The sequence below is a fragment of the Solea solea genome, chromosome 3 (assembly GCF_958295425.1).
Source record: "Solea solea chromosome 3, fSolSol10.1, whole genome shotgun sequence".
NCBI classification, from domain to species: Eukaryota; Metazoa; Chordata; class Actinopteri; order Pleuronectiformes; family Soleidae; genus Solea; species Solea solea.
The window spans coordinates 23,226,952-23,251,416 of NC_081136.1; the positions used below are offsets into that span (position 1 = coordinate 23,226,952).

The following is a 24,465-nucleotide window of genomic DNA, read 5'->3' on the forward strand; positions in this document are numbered from 1 at the left end:
GTGGACTACTGTCCAATCCAAAGCCACTCTGTCATTAATAAGATGCAAGACTCAGAAGGTGTGATACTGTAGCCTTTATAAAGTGCCTTATCGTTTCCTCTGTCCCTCTCATCCTCTCCTCAGCCCAGTGAAACATTATGACTTCACTTGCTTTATTTTCTTTGCTTTACTCTCTCACTGTCCTCACTTTAACTGATAGCTCACTTTCCAGCATCACCACTACAGCTCCACCAGCAGCCTCAAAGTGCACTCTTCTAAACAGCTTCCAGCCAGGATTTTTTGTCCAGGGGGACTATGTCATTGGTGGGATTTTCCCCCTTCATTTAAATCTGAAAATGCCAGACCATAACGACACCTACAGACCACCACCAATTAATTGCAATGGGTGAGTTTCATAGATGATAGTGGGAGGATTTTATTATTTTTTTCCTCTAAATTATGTCAACATTTGCACTCCTAATATAAAATGGAGTAGACAGTTTTTTATATGAACAGACTACATTCATCTCTATCAGCCACAGACTATTTCCCAGGGCTTTCCGGTGGGCTCAGACTATGAGACTGGCAGTGGAGGAGATCAACCAGAATCCAGTGCTGTTGCCGAATCACACTTTGGGTTACAAAATCTTCGATTCGTGTAGATTTCCACTGACAGGACAGAGAGCTGTTTTATCGATTCTGAATGGGGTGAATGAGGAAAACTCTTCTATGTGCACAAATGGCTCATCACTCCTCGCTGTGATTGGGGCTTCTGGATCTGCTCAGTCTATTGTTGTGTCAAAAATCCTGCAGCCATTCAGTATCTCCATGGTAACTTTTATTCATGTCAGTCATCACAAAATGTTTTATTATTTTCTCAGTAACACTGCACTCTGTTTTTACACAGATCAGCTACGCTTCTTCATGTGCATGTTTGTCAGACAGACACAAATATCCAACCTTCTTCAGAGTAATTCCTAGTGATGACTATCAGGTAAAATGTAAAACTTGTGGTCAGTTATTGTTTTCAGTTAAAGCTTGACGCATTTACTAATTATCAGAAATCATTTTTACAATGACATTTAATGCTTTGAACTGTTAAATTAAAACTATTAATAAAAAAATAGGTAAATCTTTAAACTCTGAGAAATCGATTTAAATAGATACGTTTTCCTCTGTCTTATATCCTGTTTTTTCTTCTTTTCAGTTTTGTTCATTGTAATAATCACTGATGATATTCATCTGCACATTTTTATTATATTTTTTTGTATTGTCATAATCTTTATTATTGATGTTTGTCAATGTCTTCATTGTAAGTCTTTCTGCTTGTTTTAGAGTCTTATATATACACAGCAATGCTTACATTTTATAAAGATGGAACAATGCTTATGTCGTCCCAATGATCAAATAATACATCAATATTTATTTGTCCTGCCAAACTTCCATGCTTTATCGTTTACAGAATACAGCCATGTTATAACAGGGCACAAGACCAAATCATTTATGAAGATATTGCTTTTCATTTCTCAAGTTTTTTTTCATGTCTGTGATATGAAACTGTGTGAGTTGATTGCCTTTTTTGTTGAACCCAGGTGAAAGCCATTGCACAGCTGCTGGTGCACTTCAACTGGACTTGGGTGGGGCTGCTGCAAGGAGACAATGATTATGGCCGTTTTGCTGCAAAAGGTTTACTGAGAGAATTACAGGAAACCAAAGTATGTGTAGCGTACCAAGAAATTATTCCTCTGCTCTACAATCGCCAGACGGGAGTAAGAATAATGAAGGTATGAAAACACTGTGGGCATGATTGACTTCTACCTTTAAGTGGTCTGTATTTATATACAGCATTTCTTGTCTTGCTGACCAGTCAAAGCCGCTTTACACTACAGTTTTTGTCTTTCACCCATTCACATGCATTCACACATATACATTGCATCTATGTGGAGCGCATTTTTTTGTGTCACACAACGTTCATACCATTCACACACTGTAATGTGAGGTTAAGTGTTTTGCCCAAAGAACATCAGCATGACTCGTGAAGCCGGGAATCAAACCCTCAACCTTTCCGTTGAAAGACGACTCACTCTATCACTGACCACTGTCGCCCCTTTAATGTGTTCTTAGCAGAATTAATAACACCCTCTGGAACTCTAGGGGCTGAGTTGAGTGGTGATTTGATGCTATAAAAAATTAACTACAGTTTGCACAGCGTTAAAGAGTTTCTGTTTCAGTTAAAGACACTTTTGTGCTGCAAACATATATTAACATATTAACACATAGATACATTTGTGGACCTACTGTTGTTAATAATTTTAGACACTCCAGGAGAAAACTGTATCTATTTCTCACTTTTATCCATTTATCTCATCGGGCCCATATTAGTTCCAGAGAGGAGAAGAGAGTCATGACGTGAATTGTAACTCTCTGATGTATCAATAAAAAACTTTTCCTAAGAACATCACTTCACTAAGTCAACAATAGGTCAATACATGTGCATTCAATCAAAAATGACAAAATAATTAGAATCGCAAGACAATGTAGAGGATCATAACACGAGGAAGATGAATAATGTCACAGGTTAAACTATTGAGGCAGAGCAAAAAATATCAATGGTTGGAAAATACAGGGTGTGAAGTCAAGAGACAATGTTAGTACCAAAATACAACTGGAAATGATGAATCATGTAAACAAAAACATGACTTGACAAAAAAAGTATTTTCTTCAAAATGAACACCTGAAATATTGTCTGGTCTATACCAGAAATATTACTTATTTTTCACTGTGTACATCTGAGTTTTTCTTATTGTCACTCAGTTTTGATTTTGTCTCTGTGTAAAACCCTGTCATCTACATTATCTGACCCTCTATAAAGGTGATGCGTAGCTCTACTGCAAAAGTGGTGGTGGTATTTGCAGCTGAGGGGGATATGACACCTTTCTTGAGAGACTACATGACTCAGAACATCACTGGAATCCAGTGGGTGGCAAGTGAGGCTTGGGTCACAGCATCAGTCTTTTCAGGGAGAGAGTATTACCCTTATTTGGGAGGAACCATTGGGTTTGGCATCAGAAAAGGTCATATCTCCAGACTGGGTGACTTCCTGCAGACAGTAAACCCTAAGAGATATCCTGACAATGTCCTGGTGCATGAGCTGTGGGAGTCTCTGTATGGGTGCAGTCCTTTTCCATCCTCTGTCACCCAGATGCCGCCCTGCTCAGGGCAGGAGTCTCTGCTGGAACAACACTCAGCCTACATGAATACATCCAGCCCTAGAATCGCCTATAATGTATATAAGGCTGTATATGCCATTGCTCATTCCCTGCACAACCTCCTACTCTGTCAGCCAGGGAGGGGGCCTTTCCAGAACAACTCATGTGCTCAGAGCAACAACATACACCCTTGGCAGGTACTGTATAATCCGCTATTGTTTTACCATTACAAACTGTGGGTCAAAGCCCAATGGTGGGCCTTGTAGTTTTGTAGGTGGACTTCAGACCACGATCACTAGATATGCATTGAAAAATCATCCACCGAAACATATCAGCCCGAAAATGGCCGCACCTCATCGCCAGTGTACTTGATCCTCGTCATAAAGATTATTACTTGGACGTGGGGATAAAGCAGTGTGTTGAGAAATGATTCAGGTTGCGTTGGATACGGAGAGACTACTTGGAGGCGGAGAACCATACAGTGTGTCTGTCTGGCCAAGTGTTTCCTGATTTTTGATTTCAGCCAACATTTTCATTTCGGTGCATCCCTAAAGATAACTATTTACCAAAGTCATTTACCATCTTTCAAAAATCTAAATATATATATATATATCTTACAGAAATATGTTTATGACTTTTTTTTGACGTGTTTTAATTTCCATTTTATGTGTTCATATTAATGTTGTGTTACATATTTACTATTGTACAAATTTCGGTCATGAATGTTTAGCTGGATTTTTAGGAGGAGTGAAACCTCAAAACTCAGAAGACTGGGAAGCTCTGCAAGACAGGGTTAGAGTTTAAGTCAATTCAGTGTTTCATTTTGTGCATTTCCCAATTTTCAAGCTGCAACACTACCTCCAGGAAGTGAACTTTCAGATTTCTGGTGAGGAGGTGGACTTTGATGCCAAGGGTGACTCTGTACCCTATTATGATATTATCAGCTGGCAGAGAGGACCAGAAGGAAACATTGAATTTGTCAATGTGGGTTTGTTTAATGGATCCAAGGCTGTTGGAGAGGAGCTGTTGATCCAAGAGGACGGGATAATGTGGGCAGGACATCAGAGTGAGGCAAGCTGCTCACACCGTGTTTTTACCTTCATCAGATGCCAACTGTTGAAGTTCTGTAGGTTGAGATGGAGGTAAGTCAGGTGGACAGAGCAAACTGGATCTGATATATATTTTCATACACAAACGGAGATTCAAGGCCCAGCTGGACTATGGTGTGTTTGGTGATCTACTATCAACTGTTGTTTTCCTCATGGATCTTTATTTATGGAATGTATGAGTGAATGTCTCTGTGTGCTGGACTGGTGACCCATCCTGGGTCTGACCCTGCCTTTTGTCTTATGTCAGTTGGGTTCGGCTCCAGCTCCCCGCGACCCTCAGGCGCAGGATAAAGCGGTAGACAATGAATTAATCTTTCTTTCTTCATTAAATGCTTCTGAAATAGCTCTAATAGATCTACATATAAATATATTTAACAGAACCACAGGTTATGAAATAGCTTATCAATTAAAATCACTTAAATTTTATTTGTATAGCGCCAAATCATAACGTACATTATCTCAAGGTACTGTATATAGACAACATCTTGGAGAGCAGAGTAACCCAACAATTCACACAAGAGCAAGCACTAACCATCAGTGGAGAGAAAAAAAACTCCCTTTAAACAAGATATCTCTGACAGAACCAGACTCAAAGATGTGTAGCCATCTGCCTCGACCGGTTGGGGTGAAAGGGAAAATGGGGAACAGTAAGGGGGGAGAGAAAGGACAAGAGGGTGATGAAGTAGAGTCAGAAGAAATAGACCAGGAACAGATACACAACAATTGTATCAAGTTCTAAGTCAGTGATGAAATGTTTATAGAACTACAATGTCATTTATATAAGCAGCAGCAGAGATTGTTGATAAATATTATACTGATATCATCTTTAATTATAGCATAATAATAATGGTGATGATATGTAGGATAGTAATAGCCTCGAAAACTGGATCTGGATCCTGCAACCTGCAAGATGAGGACACACATAGAGAGAGAGAGAGAGAGAGAGAGATAACAATGTGACCATCAAAAAGTTGTTTGATGACTTCATACCAATAATATCTTACCAACATAAGACTCAAAACCCTGTCTTAAACACACTTGAGAAACTAGAAGTAACAAATAATTTATTGACAAGTGGTTTTGAGGTATTTTCCATCCGTTAATGAACCAATACAAATGTACCAATGCACATGGTCTTTCCACTCTAGGTGCCAGTGTCTGTGTGCAGTGCCAGTTGTCTTCCAGGCTTCCGGAAGGCTGTCCGTCGTGGGGAGCCTATCTGCTGCTTTGACTGTGTACCATGTGACAGTGGCAAAATTAGCAATCAGACAAGTGAGTTTGCGCTGAACAATACAATGTCAAAGTAAATCCATTCTTACAATTGTAGCACAGAAGTAATGCAATACTGAAAATTGTTCATACTTTCTTCCCTTTAGACTCAGTAGATTGTACAATTTGTCCTGAGGACTTCTGGTCAAACAATGACAGAACAGCATGCATCTCCAAGAAAGTGGAGTACTTGACCTTTGATTCTTTGGGAATAGCCCTGACAGTGATGTCTGTGGTGGGCGCCTGCTTCACTCTGGCGGTCTGTGGAGTCTTCTTCTGTCACAGACAAACAGCCATTGTCCGTGTGAATAACTCTGAGCTCAGTTTCTTCATACTGTTTGCACTGACTCTGTGTTTCCTGTGTTCTCTGCTTTTCATTGGAAAGCCAACATATTGGTCCTGCATGCTGCGCCACACTGCCTTTAGCATCACATTTTCACTGTGTATTTCCTGCATCCTGGGGAAGACCCTGGTGGTACTGGCTGCATTCACTGCCACCAGGCCAGGGCACAACATCATGAAGTGGCTGGGGCCTAAGCAGCAGAGGACCATCATCTCCAGCTGCACTCTGGTTCAGGTTGTTATCTGTGCTGCCTGGCTCATTGATGCTCCCCCGTTTCCATCCAGAAATACACAATATGAACATTCAAAGATCATACTGGAGTGTAGTGTGGGCTCTAGCCTGGCATTCTGGTGCGTTCTTGGATATATTGGTCTACAGGCCTGTCTGTGCTTTGTATTGGCTTTTCTGGCCCGAAAGTTGCCGGGGAACTTCAACGAGGCCAAGTTCATCACATTCAGCATGCTGATCTTCTGTGCTGTGTGGCTAGCATTCATCCCTGCTTATATCAGCTCCCCTGGAAATTATGCAGATGCAGTTGAGTCATTTGCCATCTTGGCCTCCAGCTTTGGTTTATTGTTCTGTCTGTTTGCTCCAAAGACTTACATTATTTTACTGAAGCCTGAAAAGAATACAAAACAGCACCTGATGGGGAAAGAAAAGAAATGATGAAACACAAATTAACCCAAAGCTATTGACTCAGTAGCAAATGGACTTGTAGATTTCTTTCAGTGACTTATAGAGAACTAACCATTAAAAAAAAGAAAAACAAAACAACATATTTAATTAATGTTGATTTTATATTGATATTTCTTTACAGATATGACTCTGTATTGACAAGTGTAAGAAATTGATCCAAATCACAAGGTACATCTGACACCTCCTCACAATATTATAGTTAGAATTATATTATATGGGAATGCCACATTGCAAACATATTGAAATGAATATTTATCTGTAACTATCACTTTATTGTACATTTTAAGAAATAATTAAAATAATAAAATAAAAAATAGTGCAACAAGAAGATCAAGACGCCAACTAACTCACATACATTAGATAATGAAACTTATTTGAATTGCCTGTTAAACAACATCGATAAATAATTTGTATTCATATAGCTCTTTTCTATTCTACAATTTTGCTATTCACCCATTCACTCACTCATTCATACTGCACATCTTTCATACCCATTCACACACTGCTGACACAGCCCTCAGGGGAAACGTGGGGTTAAAAAAAAAAAAAGACTCTCTGTCCACTCATTGTTAAAATGTTTTAATGACATTAAGGCATAGATGACATAAAACCTCCTGAGTTTGAATGACAAAAAATGGAAGTTATATTGTTCTGTCCGAGTGGTGCTCCCGACACCCAACTTATTGACTTTGGCACTTTGGCTCCTTCTATAAGAACCACTTTTACCAATCCAGGGGTGAAAATAGACTGTGAGTCGAAACTTGACAAACAGTTCAACTCTGTTGTAAAAAAATGCTTTTTTCAACTAAGGCAAATGGCTAAGATTAGGTCTGTTCTGTCCAGCGGGGACTTTTAAAAACTTTTTCATGCTTTTATCATGACGTGCCTAGACTGTTGTAATGTCCATTATGTTGGGGCTAGCTCGACTTCCATTTCTCGCCTTCAGCCTGTTTAGAATGCGGCTGCATGCTTTTTAACAAGGACACACAGGTGTGGACACATCTCCCCCACAATCATCTTCCTAGATGATTGTCTACTTGCATGCTTAGTCTTTTATGTTTTTTTCTTCTTTTTGTTGTTTTTACACTTGTTTATTATTTAATTACTACTGTACAGCTCTTTGGTCAATTGTTTTTTTTTTGTTTCTTTTGAAATGTGCTTCATGAGTGAATTGGATTGATGACACACCAAAAGGTTTTTTTTTTTTTTTGATACGATATCTCGTGTTATACGTAGGAAATCCGAATTGTGTGTTCCATAGTGATCATGCAAATTCACTGCTGTGCCATAGCCACACCTTGTAAGGTGGCTTTGAACCTTTTGTAACTTTTCATGGTTAATATTTAAAGATCACACAGATTCTGTACGTCTTTAGAAGGACTTAAACTCAGTAGGTCACTTAATCTTTGTCTAGGTCTTGGTCTGATCACACTGCCAAGTTTAATGCATGTACTGTAAATGAAACCTTTTACCATTTGCCATCATGTTTTCACAAAATAACTGACAAATATGAAGTACTTGAAAATAGTACAGTAGTCGAGCTACTTTGTGGTCACTGTCAAAAAACGTTCATCTTTTTGACAGTGAACACACAGAAATCATGAGAGAAACAAATGTCTGTTGCCTCTTTACAGGAACAAAATAATAATAACAGGTACATTATCATATTATAATTAGTTTTTTCTTTGTTTAGGGCCTTAGCTTTTTCCCACAGTTCAGCATTAACCCACTGTAGTTCCTGATTGTGGACTACTGTCCAATCCAAAGCCACTCTGTCATTAATAAGATGCAAGACTCAGAAGGTGAGATACTATAGGCTTTATAAAGTGCCTTATAATTTCCTCTGTCGCTCTCATTCTCTCCTCAGCCCAGTGAAACATTATGACTTCACTTGCTTTATTTTCTATCCTTTACTCTGTCAGTGTCCTCACATTAACTGATAGCTCACTTTCCAGCATCACCACTGAAGCTTCACCAGCAGCTTCAAAGTGCACTCTTCTAAACAGCTTCCAGCCAGGATTTGTGGTCCAGGGTGACTATGTCATTGGTGGGATTTTCCCCCTTCATTTTAATCTGAAAATGCCAGACGTTAACGGCACCTACAGACCACCACCAATTAATTGCAATGGGTGAGTTTCATGGATGATAGTAGGAGGATTTTTTTTTTTCGTGTAAATTGTGTTTCCAGTCAATTTTGCACTCTTAATATAAAATGGAGTTGACAGAATGTGTTTATAATCATTAGAGTTTTTATTTAAACAGACTACATTCATCTCTATCAGCCACAGACTATTTCCCAGGGCTTTCCGGTGGGCTCAGACTATGAGACTGGCAGTGGAGGAGATAAACCAGAATCCAGTGCTGTTGCCGAATCACACTCTGGGTTACAAAATCTTCGATTCGTGTAGATATCCACTGACAGGACAGAGAGCTGTTTTATCGATGCTGAATGGCGTGAGTGAGGAAAACTCTTCTATGTGCACAAATGCCTCGTCACTCCTCGCTGTGATTGGGGCTTCTGCATCTGCTCTGTCTATTGTTTTGTCAAGAATCTTGCAGCCATTCAGGATCCCCATGGTAACAGTGACTTTTATCTATGTCAATCATCACAAAAAATGTATTCTTTTCTCAGTAACACTGCACTCTGTTTTTACACAGATCAGCTACTTTTCTTCGTGTTCATGTTTGTCAGACAGACAAAAGTATCCAACCTTCTTCAGAGTAATTCCTAGTGATGATTACCAGGTAAAATGTAAAACATGTGGTCAGTTATTGTTTTCAGTCAAAGCTCGACACATTTACTACTCTGTCATCAGAAATAATTATTACAACTTAGCATTAAAATGTGAAATCAAAACTATGAATAAAAAACAGGCAAATCTTTAAATATATAAGTTTACCTCTATCTTATATTGTGTTTGTCTTCTTTTCAGGTTTGGTCATTATAAAAAATAATGTATGGTCTGATGATAATCATCAGTGTATTTAAATTGTATATTGTCTATTGTTATAATCTTTGTTAGTGATGTTTGTCAATGTATTTTTCATTGTTAGTCTTTCTGCTTGTTTTAGAGTCTTACAACCCACAGGACTGCTTACATTTTATTAAGATGGAACAAAACATGTGTTGTCCCTATCAAATAATACATAAATATTTCTTTGTTCTGCAAAACTTCCATGCTTTATCATTTACAGAATACAAATATGTTATAACAGCACACACAACCAAATCATTTATGAAAATATTGCTTTCTTTCATCAAGTTTTTGATAAGGAACTGACTTGATTGTGTTTTTCTGTTGAGCCCAGGTGAAAGCCTTTGCACAGCTGCTGGTGCACTTTAACTGGACTTGGGTGGGGCTGCTGCGAGAAAACAATGATTATGGTCGCTTTGCTGCAAAGGGTTTACTGAGAGAATTACAGGAAACCAAAGTATGTGTAGCGTACCAAGAAATGATTCCTCTGCCGTACAATCGCCAGGCGGGACTTAGGATAATGAAGGTATGAAAACACTGTGGGCATTGTTGACTTCTACCTTTAAATGGTAACTGGTCTGTATTTATATACAGCATTTCTAGTGTTGATGACCACTCAAAACTGCTTTACTCTACAGTTTGTGTCATTCAACCATTCACATAAATCACACATTTATACATTGCATCTATGTGAAGCACATTTTTTAGTGCCACACATCTTTCCTACCCACTCACACACTGCTGGCACAGTAATGTGACGTTAAGTGTCTTGCCCAAGGAAACATCAGCATGTAGACTCTGACCATTTATCAATAAAAAAAATTCTGAAAAACTTCACTTAACTAAGTCAACAATAGGTCAATACATGTGCATTCAATCAAAAGTGACACAATAATCAGAATCGCTAGACAATGTCCAGCAAATGAAGAGGGTCATAACACGAGGAAGATGAATAATGTCACAGGTTAAACTACTGGGGCACAGCATAAAATTTCAATCTTTGGAAAATACAGCATGTGAAGTCAAGAGACAATGTTAGTACCAAAATACAACAGGAAATGATGAATCATGTAAACAAAAACATCACTTGACTTAGACAAAAAAAGTATTTTCTTGAAAACGAACACATGAAATATTGCCTTCTAAGGTCTATACTAGAAATACTTTTTTTTTTTTCACTGTGTACATCTGAGTTTTTCTTATTGTCACTCAGTTTTGATTTTATCTCTGTGTAAAACAGAGATAAACAGAGATAATATAAACTGTCATCTACATTATCTGACCCTCTGTAAAGGTGATGCGTAGCTCTACTGCAAAAGTGGTGGTGGTATTTGCAGGCGAGGGGCAGATGACACCTTTCTTGAGAGACTACATGACTCAGAACATCAGTGGAATCCAGTGGGTGGCGAGTGAAGCCTTGGTCACAGCATCAGTCTTTTCAGGGAGAGAGTATTACCCTTACTTGGGAGGAACCATTGGGTTTGGCATCAAAAAAGGTCATATCTCCAGATTGGGTGACTTTCTGCAGACAGTAAACCCTAAGAGATATCCTGACAATGTCCTGGTGCATGAGCTGTGGGAGTCTCTGTATGGTTGCAGTCCTTTTCCATCCTCTGTCACCCAGATGCCACCCTGCTCAGGGCAGGAGTCTCTGCTAGAACAGCACTCAGCCTACATGAATACATCCAGCCCTAGGGTTTCCTATAATGTATATAAGGCTGTATATGCAATTGCTCATTCCCTGCACAACCTCCTTCTCTGTCAGCCGGGGAGGGGGCCTTTCAAGAACAATTCATGTGCTCAGAGCAACAACATACACCCTTGGCAGGTACTGTATAGTCCGCCATTTCTTCACTATTACAAACAGTAGGTCAAGTGTAGTTTTGTAGGTGGACTTCAGACCACAATTACTATCTCCCATTTACCAAAGTCATGTAGCAAATTGTACATATGGTAAACATATTTTCTGTGTTGCATTTCAATTCTAAATTTTAATCTATAAAAAAAAAATAGAATCTAAATGACACATATTTCATAAATAGGGCCTACCTCAGATTTGACTGGGAAGCTCTGCAAGACAGCATTTTACTGAAAACCTGGTTCAAGGCAATTCAGTTTTTCATTGTGTGCATTTCCTAATTTTCAAGCTGCAACACTACCTCCAGGAATTGAACTTTCAGATTGCTGGTGAGGAGGTGGACTTTGATGCCAAGGGTGACTCTGTACCCTATTATGATATTATCAACTGGCAGAGAGGCCCAGAAGGAAACATTGAATTTGTCAATGTGGGTTTGTTTGATGGAACCAAGGCTGTTGGAGAGGAGCTGTTGATCCAGGAGGACGGGATAATGTGGGCAGGACATCAGAGTGAGGCAAGCTGCTCACACTGTGTTTTTACCTTCATCAGATGCCAGCTGTTGAAGTTCTGTAGGTTGAGATGGAGGTAAGTCAGGTGGACAGAATAGACTGGATCTGATACAGGGTCATTTGTTTTCATACCAAACGGAGATTCAATGCCCAGCTGGACTATGATGTGTTTGGACCGACTAGCCACTGTTGTTTTCCTCATGGATCTTTCTTAATGGAATATAAGAGTGAATGGTTGTTTGTCTCTGTATGCTGGACTGGTGACCCGTCTTGGGTCTGACCCTGCCTTTTGTCCTATGTCAGCTGGGATTGGCTCCAGCTCCTTGTGACCCTCATGTGCAAGATAAAGTGGTAGACAATGAATGAATCTTTCTTCATGACATTAAATGCTTCTGAAAGAGCTCTCATAGATCTACAGCTAAATATATTTAACAAAACCACAGGTTATGGTCTACCTTAAAGGCAGGAACCCAGTCCTCAGTGTCCAGCTTGTAACCATGTGACCATAAAAACGTTGTCTGACGACTACCGGCATACCTGTAGTTTACACTGACATCAGCAGAACAAATATATGGAAACAACATAAAACTCACAACACTGTGTTAAACACACTTGAGAGAGTAGATGTGACACATACTTTATTGAGAAGACGGTTTGGAGGTACTTTCCATTTGTCAATAGATTAACTAATAAAATGTATCAATATCAGCACATGGTTTCTCCACTCTAGGTGCCAGTATCTGTTTGCAGTGCCAGTTGTCTTCCAGGCTTCCGGAAGGCTGTCCGTCGTGGGGAGCCTATCTGCTGCTTTGACTGTGTACCATGTGACAGTGGCAAAATTAACAATCAGACAAGTGAGTTTGAGCTGAACAATAAAATGTCAAAGCAAATCCATTCTTACAATTGTAGTACAGAAGTAATGCATACTGAAAATTGTTCATACTTTCTTCCATTTAGACTCAGTAGATTGTACAATCTGTCCTGAGGACTTCTGGTCAAACAACAACAGAACAGCCTGCATCTCCAAGAAAGTGGAGTACTTGTCCTTCGATTCATTGGGAATAGCCCTGACAGTGATGTCTGTGGTGGGCGCCTGCTTCACTCTGGCTGTCTGTGGAGTCTTCTTCTGTCACAGACACACAGCCATTGTCCGTGTGAATAACTCTGAGCTCAGTTTCTTCATACTGTTTGCACTGACTCTGTGTTTCCTGTGTTCTCTGCTTTTCATTGGAAAGCCAACATATTGGTCTTGCATGCTGCGCCACACTGCCTTTAGCATCACATTTTCACTGTGTATTTCCTGCATCCTGGGGAAGACCCTGGTGGTACTGGCTGCATTCACTGCCACCAGGCCAGGGCACAACATCATGAAGTGGCTGGGGCCAAAGCAGCAGAGGACCATCATCTCCAGCTGCACTCTGGTTCAGGTGGTTATCTGTGCTGCCTGGCTCATTGATGTTCCCCCGTTTCCATCCAGAAATACACAATATGAACATTCAAAGATCATACTGGAGTGTAGTGTGGGCTCTAGCCTGGCATTCTGGTGCGTTCTTGGATATATTGGTCTACAGGCCTGTCTGTGCTTTGTATTGGCTTTTCTGGCCCGAAGGTTGCCGGGGAACTTCAACGAGGCCAAGTTCATCACATTCAGCATGCTGATCTTCTGTGCTGTGTGGCTAGCATTCATCCCTGCTTATATCAGCTCCCCTGGAAATTATGCAGATGCAGTTGAGTCATTTGCCATCTTGGCCTCCAGCTTTGGCTTGTTGTTCTGCCTGTTTGCTCCAAAGAGTTACATTATTTTACTGAAGCCTGAAAAGAATACAAAACAGCATCTGATGGGGAAAGAAAATAAATGATGAAACACAAATTAACCCGAAGTTATTGAATCAGTAGGAAGTGGACTTGTAGATTTCTTTCTGTGACTTATGGATAACTAACCATTAAAAAACAATAACAAAAACCAAACATATTTAATCAATGTTGTTTTGATATTGATATTTCTTTACAGGATATGACTCTGTAGTGACAAGTGTGCGGAATTTATCCAAATCACAAGGTACATTATCTCAAGACACTTTACATAGTAAGACAGACTACTCACAATAGTACAGTTATATTGTAGTTATAATTATATTATGTTATATGAGAATGCCACATTGCACACATAATGCACAATGAATTCAATTCAAGTATCTGTAACTATCACTTTATTGTAAATTTTCAAGAAATAATTGTAGAAAAATCCTGACATTTTGAAGCTAGTGGTTTTATATCAATAATAACAATAAATACACTAAAGAAGCATGTACAAGATTCCAAAAAAGGGCAGTAAATTTGATGGACGTCAAGAAGATTTAGAAAACATAGAACCTTCACAGGATGCTTGCAGAAAGGCAGTTTTGGAATACAGCAGAATAAACAATGCAGTGATATTTCCACCGTTGGCAAAGTTTCCATCATAGCTGTTGAATATGTATGACTCTCACTGATGGCTGATTGAATTCTCTCTGGTGATTTCAATATAATCTTTTATGAAGTATTCTTAGCATGCAGTCAAACAACAAGATCAACAGTCAAGTTATTTAAGTGATTGTTCTATCTCAAGCACACCAGATGCAATTGTGGCAAAGTGGTGGTAGGTGAGAGGAAACCGACAACGCCACCTCAGGGAATTACACCCCTAGGAAATAACTAAATTATATAAGTAATTTAATTTTGAATTCTCTCTGGTGATTTCAGGGCACTGGCAAAGAATATGGATCACATACCCCAACTTGCCACACAACCAATGTGTGCTTGAGATAACATATGCTTTGCAAATGTGAGCTTTTATGAGCTATTTTATTCAGGGGGTTGAATAAATTTGAGACTGCATAAGTCTTTGAAAGTAGGATATAATGGTGAATTTGGATAAAATCAGGCACCTGACTTTTTTTGCAAATAAACCTAAAATGCAACTCTATATGCAACTGATTGATTGATTGATTGATATATTTATAATGTTGATGTGGCAAGTTGGGGATCGTAACCCGCATTATTTGCAGGTGCACTGAAATCATCAGACAAAATTTAATCAGCCATTACCACGTAATGACTGCACTTCTGATGCGCGCAGTACCTTCCTTCCTGAATCAGCATCATGCTGTGATCGCTGTTTGTCATGGCTGTGGCTGTGGCTGTTTGCGTGGTTGGGACCATTAGATCTGTGCCGTAGCCTTGTCTAAATCTCAGCCTCCAAGCCATGGCCGACTGCTGTTTTGTATCCCTCTCTTTTTTATTGTTTGATCTCAAGTTTTGCCGCTACTACTACTACCGCTACTACTATAGCTATGTTAATCCTGTCTCATATTCCCAGGCTGGCAGTCTGGTAGATGGTCAAATTCAGGTCAGCCCTTTGGAAAACTAGCCTCCACTAAATTTCAGAGCCACAGTTTGGATACCGGCTCAGCGGTTTCACATGTTTTGGGGGATACCTCTAAGCTAATGTCATCCTGTCCACATTTGGATGTGGTCATAGGTGGAGTTAGAGTGCCCTGTTTTCTAAATACTTGTTCTGTGGTTTCTACAGTTACAGAAAACTCACTGGCTTGAACTTAGAGGTAATAGTCTATCTATCCCTTATATTGACTACCTAGAGCTAGATGTTGAGATTTTTGGTACGTTTTTTTAGGAATTAATGTGATTCCCCGGTGCTACCAAGAACCCTTTAGGCAGCACGGTTTGGCATTGTTTGATGTTGTACAGGCCTTACATTTTGGACGTACAACACTGTTAGACTTAGCAGAGGACATCACCACAACATACAAGAACTTTATCCCACCAGAGATACGGCATTACCCCTGGGAAACAAAGATTCCCCCAGGACAAACACGGAAACGGAGGTGGTGCAGACGAGGGAAGCGAGGAGGGCTAAGGGCGTTCGGTCTCTCCTCAACAAGATGGATGAGCTAAGACTGCGGATTACATTGAGCCATATGGAGTACTGTGCCATGATAATGACGGAGACAAGGCTGGACTCAAATACACCAGACGATACTATACTATACTATTGAGTATTGTTTACTGAGCAGACCACAACATCGACTCTGGGACTGTGCATATATATAAATATATATATGTATGCAGTTATAAACAGTGCATAGAGGAGCCCTTTACCATTGAATTCTAAGAACATGTGGCAGGGGATCAAAAACATCACTAGTTACAAAAGCAATAGTGCAGCCTCAGGCCCCATGGACATCACACTCCCTGATACCCTGAACCAGTTCTTTGTTCTTTAGATTCGATCAGCAAAACACTAAGACCAGCTTCCAGCCAGAACTGCCTAAAGAAGCCACAGAGTGGCCTCAGTCCTAAATTTCACTTCCCCTATTTTAGCTATCATATGGTGTTTTAATTTCATCTTTGAAAAGTGGAATAAATACTTTTGTTGGATGGAAGCACTTTAGTTCCTGATTGCGGACTACTGTCCAATCCAAAGCCACAATGTCATTAATAAGATGCAAGACTCAGAAGGTGTGATACTGTAGACTTTATAAAGTGCCTTATCGTTTCCTCTGTCCCTCTCATTCTCTACTCATCCCAGTGACACATTATGACTTCACTTGCTTTATTTTCTTTGCTTTACTTTGTCAGTGTCTTCACTTTAACTGATAGCTCACTTTCCAGCGTCACCACTGCAGCTCCACCAGCAGCTTCAAAGTGCACTCTTCTAAACAGCTTCCAGCCAGGATTTTTTGTCCAGGGTGACTATGTCATTGGTGGGATTTTCCCCCTTCATTTTAATCTGAAAATGCCAGACCTTAACGGCACCTACAGACCACCACCAATAAATTGCAATGGGTGAGTTTCATAGATGATCGTGGGAAGATTATACTTACTTTTTCCTGTAAATTATGTTAATTATAATAATTTTGCACTCTTAATATAAAATGGAGTAGACAGAATGTGTTTATAATCATTAGAGTTTTTATATGAACAGACTACATTCATCTCTATCAGCCACAGACTTTATCCCAGGGCTTTCCGGTGGGCTCAGACTATGAGACTGGCAGTGGAGGAGATAAACCAGAATCCAGTGCTGTTGCCGAATCACACTCTGGGCTACAAAATCTTCGATTCGTGTGGATATCCACTGACAGGACAGAGAGCTGTTTTATCGATGCTGAATGGGGTGAGTGAGGAAAACTCTTCTATGTGCACAAATGCCTCGTCACTCCTCGCTGTGATTGGGGCTTCTGGATCTGCTCAGTCTATTGTTTTGTCAAGAATCCTGCAGCCATTCAGGATCCCCATGGTAACAGTGCCTTTTATTTATGTCAATCAAATGTCAATCATCACAAAAAAAAAATCAATTTCTCAGTAACACTGCACTCTGTTTTTACACAGATCAGCTACTCTTCTTCATGTGCATGTTTGTCAGACAGACAAAAATATCCAACCTTCTTCAGAGTAATTCCTAGTGATGACTACCAGGTAAAATGTAATTATTGTTTTCAGTCAAAGCTCGACATATTTACTACTCTGTCATCAGAAATAATTATTACAACTACTTTTAAAGCTTTAAACTGTAAAATTAAATCTATGAATAAACACTGGAACAGAGAAATGGCTTTAAATGTATAGGTTTTCCTCTTTCTTATATTGTATTTTCTTTTCAGGTTTGGTCATTATAATAATATTATATTGTTTTGATGACTATCATCAGTATATTTAAATGTTTATTGTCATATTATTATTATTTTTATTATAGATATTTGTCAATGTATTTTTCATTGTTAGTCCCTCTGCTTGTTTTAGAGTCTTAGAAAACACAGCACTGGTTACATTTTATTTAGATGGAACATTGCTTATATGTGTTGTCCCTAACAATTAATACATCAATATATGTTCTGCCAAACTCTCATGCTTTATCATTAACAGAATACAACCATGTTATAACAGGGCACAAAACCAAATAATTTATTAAGATATTTTTATTTGTTCAAGTTTTTCATGTCCGTGATACTGGGTGAAATTATTGTTTTTTTCCGTTGAGCCCAGGTGAAAGCCATTGCACGGATGCTAGTGCACTTTAACTGGACTTGGGTGGGGCTGCTGCGAGGAGACAATGATTATGGCCGCTTTGCTGCAAAAGGTTTACTGAGAGAATTACAGGAAACCAAAGTATGTGTAGCGTACCAAGAAGTGATTCCTCTGCTCTACACTCGCCAGGGGGGACTAAGGATAATGAAGGTATGAAAACACTGTGGGCACATTGACTTCTTCCCTGCTTTAAACTACAGTTTTTGTCATTCACCCATTCACATGCATACACTGCATCTATGTGGAGCACATTTTTTCTTTCATACCCATTCACACACTGCTGGCACAATAATGTGAGGTTAAGTGTCTCGCCCAAAGAAACATCAGCATGTAGACTCTTGGAGCCGGGAATCAAACCCTCAACCTTTCAGTTGAAAGACAACTCACTCTACCACTGAACCTCTTTAATTTGTTTTTAGCACAGGATAAAATAATAACAACGTCTGAAACTCTAGGGGCTGGGTTGAGTGGTGATTTGATGCTATACAAAATTAACTAAAGTTTTTTATCGTGTTAATGTGTTTCTTTTTCAGTTAAAGACACTTTTGTGCTGCTAACACATATTAACACGTAAAGCCTTTCACTCTTCTTTTGTGGACCTGATGTTGTCATTAAATTTAGAGACTCCAGGAGAAAACTGTATCTTTGTCTCACTTTCATCCATTTATCTCATCTGGCCCATATTAGATCCAGAGAGGGGAAGAAGAAAGTCATGGTGTGACTAACTGACCATATATAAAAAAAAAAACCTTTACGAAGAACATCACTTAGTCCACAATAAGTCAGTACATGTGCTTTCAATCAAAAATGAAAAATGGATCAGAATTGAAAAATGCGAGACAATGTCCAGAAAATGAAGAAGGTCATAACACGAGGAAGATGAATAATGTCACAGGTGAAACTATTAGGGCAGAGCATACAATCTCAATGGTGGGAAAATACAGGGTGTGAAGTCAAGACACAATGTTAGTGCCAAAATACAACAGGGAATGATGAATCATGTAAACAAAAACATGACTTCACTTATTTTCTTAAGGAACACCTGAAGTATTGACTTATAATAAAGCCGGTACCAGAAATACTAGTTATTTTTCACTGTGTACATCTGAGTTTTTCTCATTGTCACTCAGTTTTGATTTTGTCTCTGTGTAAAACCCTGTCATCTACATTATCTGACCCTCTATAAAGGTGATGCGTAGCTCTACTGCAAAAGTGGTGGTGGTATTTGCAGGTGAGGGGGAGATGACACCTTTCCTGAGAGACTACATGACTCAGAACAGCACTGGAATACAGTGGGTGGGGAGTGAAGCCTTGGTCACAGCATCAGTCTTTTCAGGGAGAGAGTATTACCCTTACTTGGGAGGAACCATTGGGTTTGGCATCAAAAAAGGTCATATCTCCAGACTGGGTGACTTCCTGCAGACAGTAAACCCTAAGAGATATCCTGACAATGTCCTGGTGCATGAGCTGTGGGAGTCTCTGTATGGTTGCAGTCCTTTTCCATCCTCTGTCACCCAGATGCCGCCCTGCTCAGGGCAGGAGTCTCTGCTGGAACAGCACTCAGCCTATATGAATACATCCAGCCCTAGAGTCGCCTATAATGTATATAAGGCTGTATATGCCATTGCCCATTCCCTGCACAACCTCCTCCTCTGTCACCCAGGGAGGGGGCCTTTCCAGAACAACTCATGTGCTCAGAGCAACAACATACACCCTTGGCAGGTACTGTATAATCCGCTATGTCTTTACCATTACAAACTGTGGGTCAAAGCCCAATGGTTAGCCTTGTAGTTTTGTAGGTGGACCTCAGACCACAATCACTATCTACCATACCATTTGCCAACGTCATTTAGCACACTGTACAAATGGCAAACATATTTACTGTGTTGCATCTCAATTCTAAATTGTAATCTTTAAAAATATCTAAAATCTAAATAACACATATTTCATGAATATTTAAATATATTTTAAGAACATTTTTAAATTGATTATTTTTCCATTGTAGACACAACGGGATATTTTTATGTGATGTGTCCACTGTAACGTTATGTTACATTTCTATGACTGGATTTTTAGGGTCCTTAAAACCTCAAAACTCTGAAGACTGGGAAGCTCTGCAGGACAACATTTTACCGAAAACATTGTTTAAGGCAATTCAGTGTTTCATTTTGTGCATTTCTTCATTTTCAAGCTGCAACACTACCTCCAGGAAGTGAACTTTCAGATTGCTGGTGAGGAGGTAGACTTTGATGCCAAGGGTGACTCTGTACCCTATTATGATATTATCAACTGGCAGAGAGGCCCAGCAGGAAACATTGAATTTGTCAATGTGGGTTTGTTTGATGGAACCAAGGCTGTTGGAGAGGAGCTGTTGATCCAAGAGGACAGGATAATGTGGGCGGGACATCAGAGTGAGGCAAGCTGCTCACACCGTGTTTTTACTTTCATCAGATGCCAACTGTTGAAGTTCTGTAGGTTGAGATGGAGGTAAGTCAGGTGGACAGAACAGACTGGATCTGAACCCTCCCCCCCCTCCTCTTGTCCTATGTCAGCTGGGATTGGCTCCAGCTCCTTGTGACGCTCATGTGCAGGATAGAAGAGGTAGATAATGAATGAATATTAATGACATTAAAGGCTTCTGAAAGAGCTCTCATAGATCTACAGCTAAATTTATTTAACAGAACCACAGGTTATGGAAAAGCTTATGGGCAGGAATCCAGTTATCAGTGTACACCTTATGACCATGTGACCATCAAAAAGTTGTGACATCTTTAGACCAAATACTGTATATCTAACCAACATAAAACTCAAAACACTGTGTTAAGCACACAAACTAGAAGTGATACATACTTCTTTGACAAGGGGTTTTGGAATTTTCATCATTTTCCATCTGTTAATAAATTAACCAATAAAATTGACTAATATCAGCACATGGTCTTTCCACTCTAGGTGCCAGTGTCTGTGTGCAGTGCCAGTTGTCTTCCAGGCTTCCGGAAGGCTGTCCGTCGTGGGGAGCCTATCTGCTGCTTTGACTGTGTACCATGTGACAATGGCAAAATTAACAATCAGACAAGTGAGTTTGAGCTGAACAATAAAAAGTCAAAGCAAATCCATTCTTACAATTGTAATTGTTCATACTTTCTTCCATTTAGACTCAGTAGATTGTACAATTTGTCCTGAGGACTTCTGGTCAAACAACGACAGAACAGCCTGCATCTCCAAGAAAGTGGAGTACTTGTCCTTTGATTCATTGGGAATAGCCCTGACAGTGATGTCTGTGGTGGGCGCCTGCTTCACTCTGGCTGTTTGTGGAGTCTTCTTCTGTCACAGACACACAGCCATTGTCCGTGTGAATAACTCTGAGCTCAGTTTCTTCATACTGTTTGCACTGACTCTGTGTTTCCTGTGTTCTCTGCTTTTCATTGGAAAGCCAACATATTGGTCCTGCATGCTGCGTCACACTGCCTTTAGCATCACATTTTCACTGTGTATTTCCTGCATCCTGGGGAAGACCCTGGTGGTACTGGCTGCATTCACTGCCACCAGGCCAGGGCACAACATCATGAAGTGGCTGGGGCCAAAGCAGCAGAGGACCATCATCTCCAGCTGCACTCTGGTTCAGGTGGTTATCTGTGCTGCCTGGCTCATTGATGTTCCCCCATTTCCATCCAGAAATACACAATATGAACATTCAAAGATCATACTGGAGTGTAGTGTGGGCTCTAGCCTGGCATTCTGGTGCGTTCTTGGATATATTGGTTTACAGGCCTGTCTGTGTTTTGTCTTGGCTTTTCTGGCCAGAAAGCTGCCGGGGAACTTCAACGAGGCCAAGTTCATCACATTCAGCATGCTGATCTTCTGTGCTGTGTGGCTAGCATTCATCCCTGCTTATATCAGCTCCCCTGGAAATTATGCAGATGCAGTTGAGTCATTTGCCATCTTGGCCTCCAGCTTTGGCTTATTGTTCTGCCTGTTTGCTCCAAAGAGTTACATTATTTTACTGAAGCCTGAAAAGAATACAAAACAGCACCTGATGGGGAAAGAAAAGAAATGATGAAACACAAATTAACCCAACACTATTGAGTTAGTAGTAGTTGCTTCAAAGAGTTACATTATTTTACTGAAGCCTGAAAATAATACAAAACCGCACCTGATGGGGAAAGAAAATAAATGATGAAACAAAAATGAACTCAACGCTATTGAACTAGTAGCAAATGGATTTGTAGATTTCTTTCTGTGACTTATGGAGAACCAACCATTAAAACAAAACAACAAAAAATACATCAATGTTTTTTTCATATTGTTATTTCTTTACAGATATGACTCTGTAGTGTAAAGGTACATTATCTCAAGACACTTTATATAGTAAGTCATATTCCTCATTATATTATCAAGTTTAATAATAACAATAAATACATAAAAGAAGCATGTACAAGATCAAAAAAGAGTGTAGTCAATTCTAATTTTTACACTACAGTTTTGCTATTCACCCATTCACTCACTCCTTCATACTACACATCTTTCATACCCATTCACATCCTGCTGGCACAGTTGTTGGAGATGAACCCACTTTTTAGGATTGTTAAGTAGTTATAACTTATCTACAATTCGGCACTGTTCGTCCATACGTCTCCGGAGTACAGCCTCCTACTCCACAGACTACAGGGGCAGCGGTCTGTGATGCCACTCGCGATCGCCTACGCCGTCCCTAAATACACCACTTTGGTTGTCTTTGTCTAATATTTAAATTTGTTTTATAATCTGAAACATTTAAATGTGACAAACATGTTAAACAATAAGAAATCAGGAAGGGGGAAAACACTTTTGCACACAACTGTAAGTCCCCTGTGCCCCCTCGACTACTGTTGCATCAGGGCTCTCAGACTCTCTCCACACTTATTGACTCTGGTTCAGATGTGAACATCATCGACGATGACCTCGAGCAAATTCTCCTGCCCTGTCCGATTCCCATCAAGGCCTTGGACGGCAGCCTTCTAAAGACTGTCACCCACCAGACTGTGCCCATTTGCATGCTTCTCTCTGGCAACCATCATGAGACTGTGCAGTTCCACATCCTGTAGTCTCCTCGCCATCCGCTTCTCCTGGGGTTTCCCTGGCTCTGTCGTCATAACCCCGACCTCGACTGGGCCACTGGGGCTATAGGCTGGAGCTCATCCTGTCATCAGGTTTGCCTGAAGCAAGCCGCTGCACCCGAGCCGGCCACCAGTTCCAGTTCCGCACCTGATGTGTTGGGGGTCCCTGTTGAATATCTGGACTTCAGGGAGAAAAATTACTGTTACAACCCTAGTGCCCTTGGTGTATCTGTTTGGGTTTGTCTGTTTGACTCTCCACTTCCTGCACACAGGAATCTTTAGTTGGCCATCAGACTTTGATGGTGTTTGTACTCTTAGACCTGAGGATCAGCGGTGGAGAAGTGGACCCCAGTATCCTCACCACATGGGGCCTGTTGGTGAGGAAGTCGCTGATCCAGGAGCAGAGCGATGGTGCCAAACCCAGATTGTGAAGTTTCAGTGCCAACACATCCGGGAGAACAGTGTTAACCGCTGAACTAAAGTCCACAAACAACATCCTGACGTAGGAGTTTGGATGCTGCAGGTGAGTCAGGGTCGTGTGAAGTGCTCATGAGACAGCATCCTCCGTAGAGCGGTTCTCCCTGTAGGCGAACTGCAGGCTGTCCAGGCCCGCAGGGATGGCGTCTTTGATGTACTTCAGGAGGATCCGCTCGAAGCACTTCATTATGACTGGGGTCAGGGCGACAGGACGGAAGTCATTGAGACAGGTGACATTGGATTTTTTGGGCACAGGCACAATGATGGAGGACTTCAGGCAGACAGGGACCGAGGAGAGCTGCAGCGACATGTTGAAAATGTCCAGCAAAACTGCTGCTCGCTGATCCGCACATGACTTCAGTGTCCGACCTGACACCTTATCCAGGCCTGCCGCCTTGTTGGTGTTAATCTTCCTCAGGGCGGACGTCACCTGGTGCAGCTGCAGGGTGAGAGGCTGGTGCTGCACCTCTGGCTGAGGATGTACAGTCCTTCTGCTGCTCAGAGAGTCGAAGCGTACGAAGAAGCTGTTTAAAGTGTCAGGCAGAGTGGGGTCGTGGCTGGCCTGCTGCTCACTACGCTTGTAGTTTGCCAGCTGGATGCCATTCTTCAGTTCTTTTCGGGCCCTGCTATAAGCCAGTTTGTCTTCTGGGGGGACCGCACTGTGCCGTCCACCCATGGCTTCTGGTTGGGAAAAACCGTGATTGTTTTTGTGGGTAGAACAGCGTCGATGACGTGTAATCCTCTAGGTCTGCATCCCTTTTGAACACCTCCCAGTTTGTCTGTTCAAAGCAGTCCTGTAAGGCTACAGAGGCCTCCTCAGTCCAAACCTGGATGGTCCTTGTGGTGGGTTTGGTCCTGCAG

The 24,465-nt window shown here is 40.6% G+C and overlaps 3 protein-coding genes across 3 annotated transcripts; all 3 read left to right on the top strand.

Annotated features, from left to right (window-relative positions):
* The first annotated feature begins 320 nt into the window (after positions 1-320).
* On the top strand, positions 321-6,575 carry LOC131456159 (extracellular calcium-sensing receptor-like). Its single transcript, XM_058624221.1, has 8 exons — positions 321-385; positions 522-810; positions 887-973; positions 1,572-1,763; positions 2,852-3,385; positions 4,035-4,259; positions 5,446-5,569; positions 5,674-6,575. Exons 1-8 carry the CDS (start codon positions 336-338, stop codon positions 6,573-6,575), a joined length of 2,403 nt encoding a protein of 800 aa, XP_058480204.1. The 5' UTR covers positions 321-335.
* A 1,911-nt stretch (positions 6,576-8,486) lies between these two features.
* LOC131456153 (extracellular calcium-sensing receptor-like) lies at positions 8,487-13,806 on the top strand. The gene is made up of 9 exons (XM_058624214.1): positions 8,487-8,734; positions 8,894-9,182; positions 9,264-9,350; positions 9,915-10,106; positions 10,875-11,144; positions 11,205-11,408; positions 11,728-11,947; positions 12,685-12,801; positions 12,911-13,806. Exons 1-9 carry the CDS (start codon positions 8,487-8,489, stop codon positions 13,804-13,806), a joined length of 2,523 nt encoding a protein of 840 aa, XP_058480197.1.
* Positions 13,807-16,727: 2,921 nt separating this feature from the next.
* Positions 16,728-22,109, top strand: LOC131456166 (extracellular calcium-sensing receptor-like). The gene is made up of 9 exons (XM_058624228.1): positions 16,728-16,792; positions 16,958-17,246; positions 17,339-17,425; positions 17,993-18,184; positions 19,223-19,492; positions 19,553-19,756; positions 20,226-20,450; positions 20,984-21,107; positions 21,187-22,109. The coding sequence occupies exons 1-9, from the start codon at positions 16,743-16,745 to the stop codon at positions 22,086-22,088; spliced, it is 2,343 nt and encodes a 780-aa protein (XP_058480211.1). The 5' UTR covers positions 16,728-16,742; the 3' UTR covers positions 22,089-22,109.
* Positions 22,110-24,465: the final 2,356 nt, after the last annotated feature.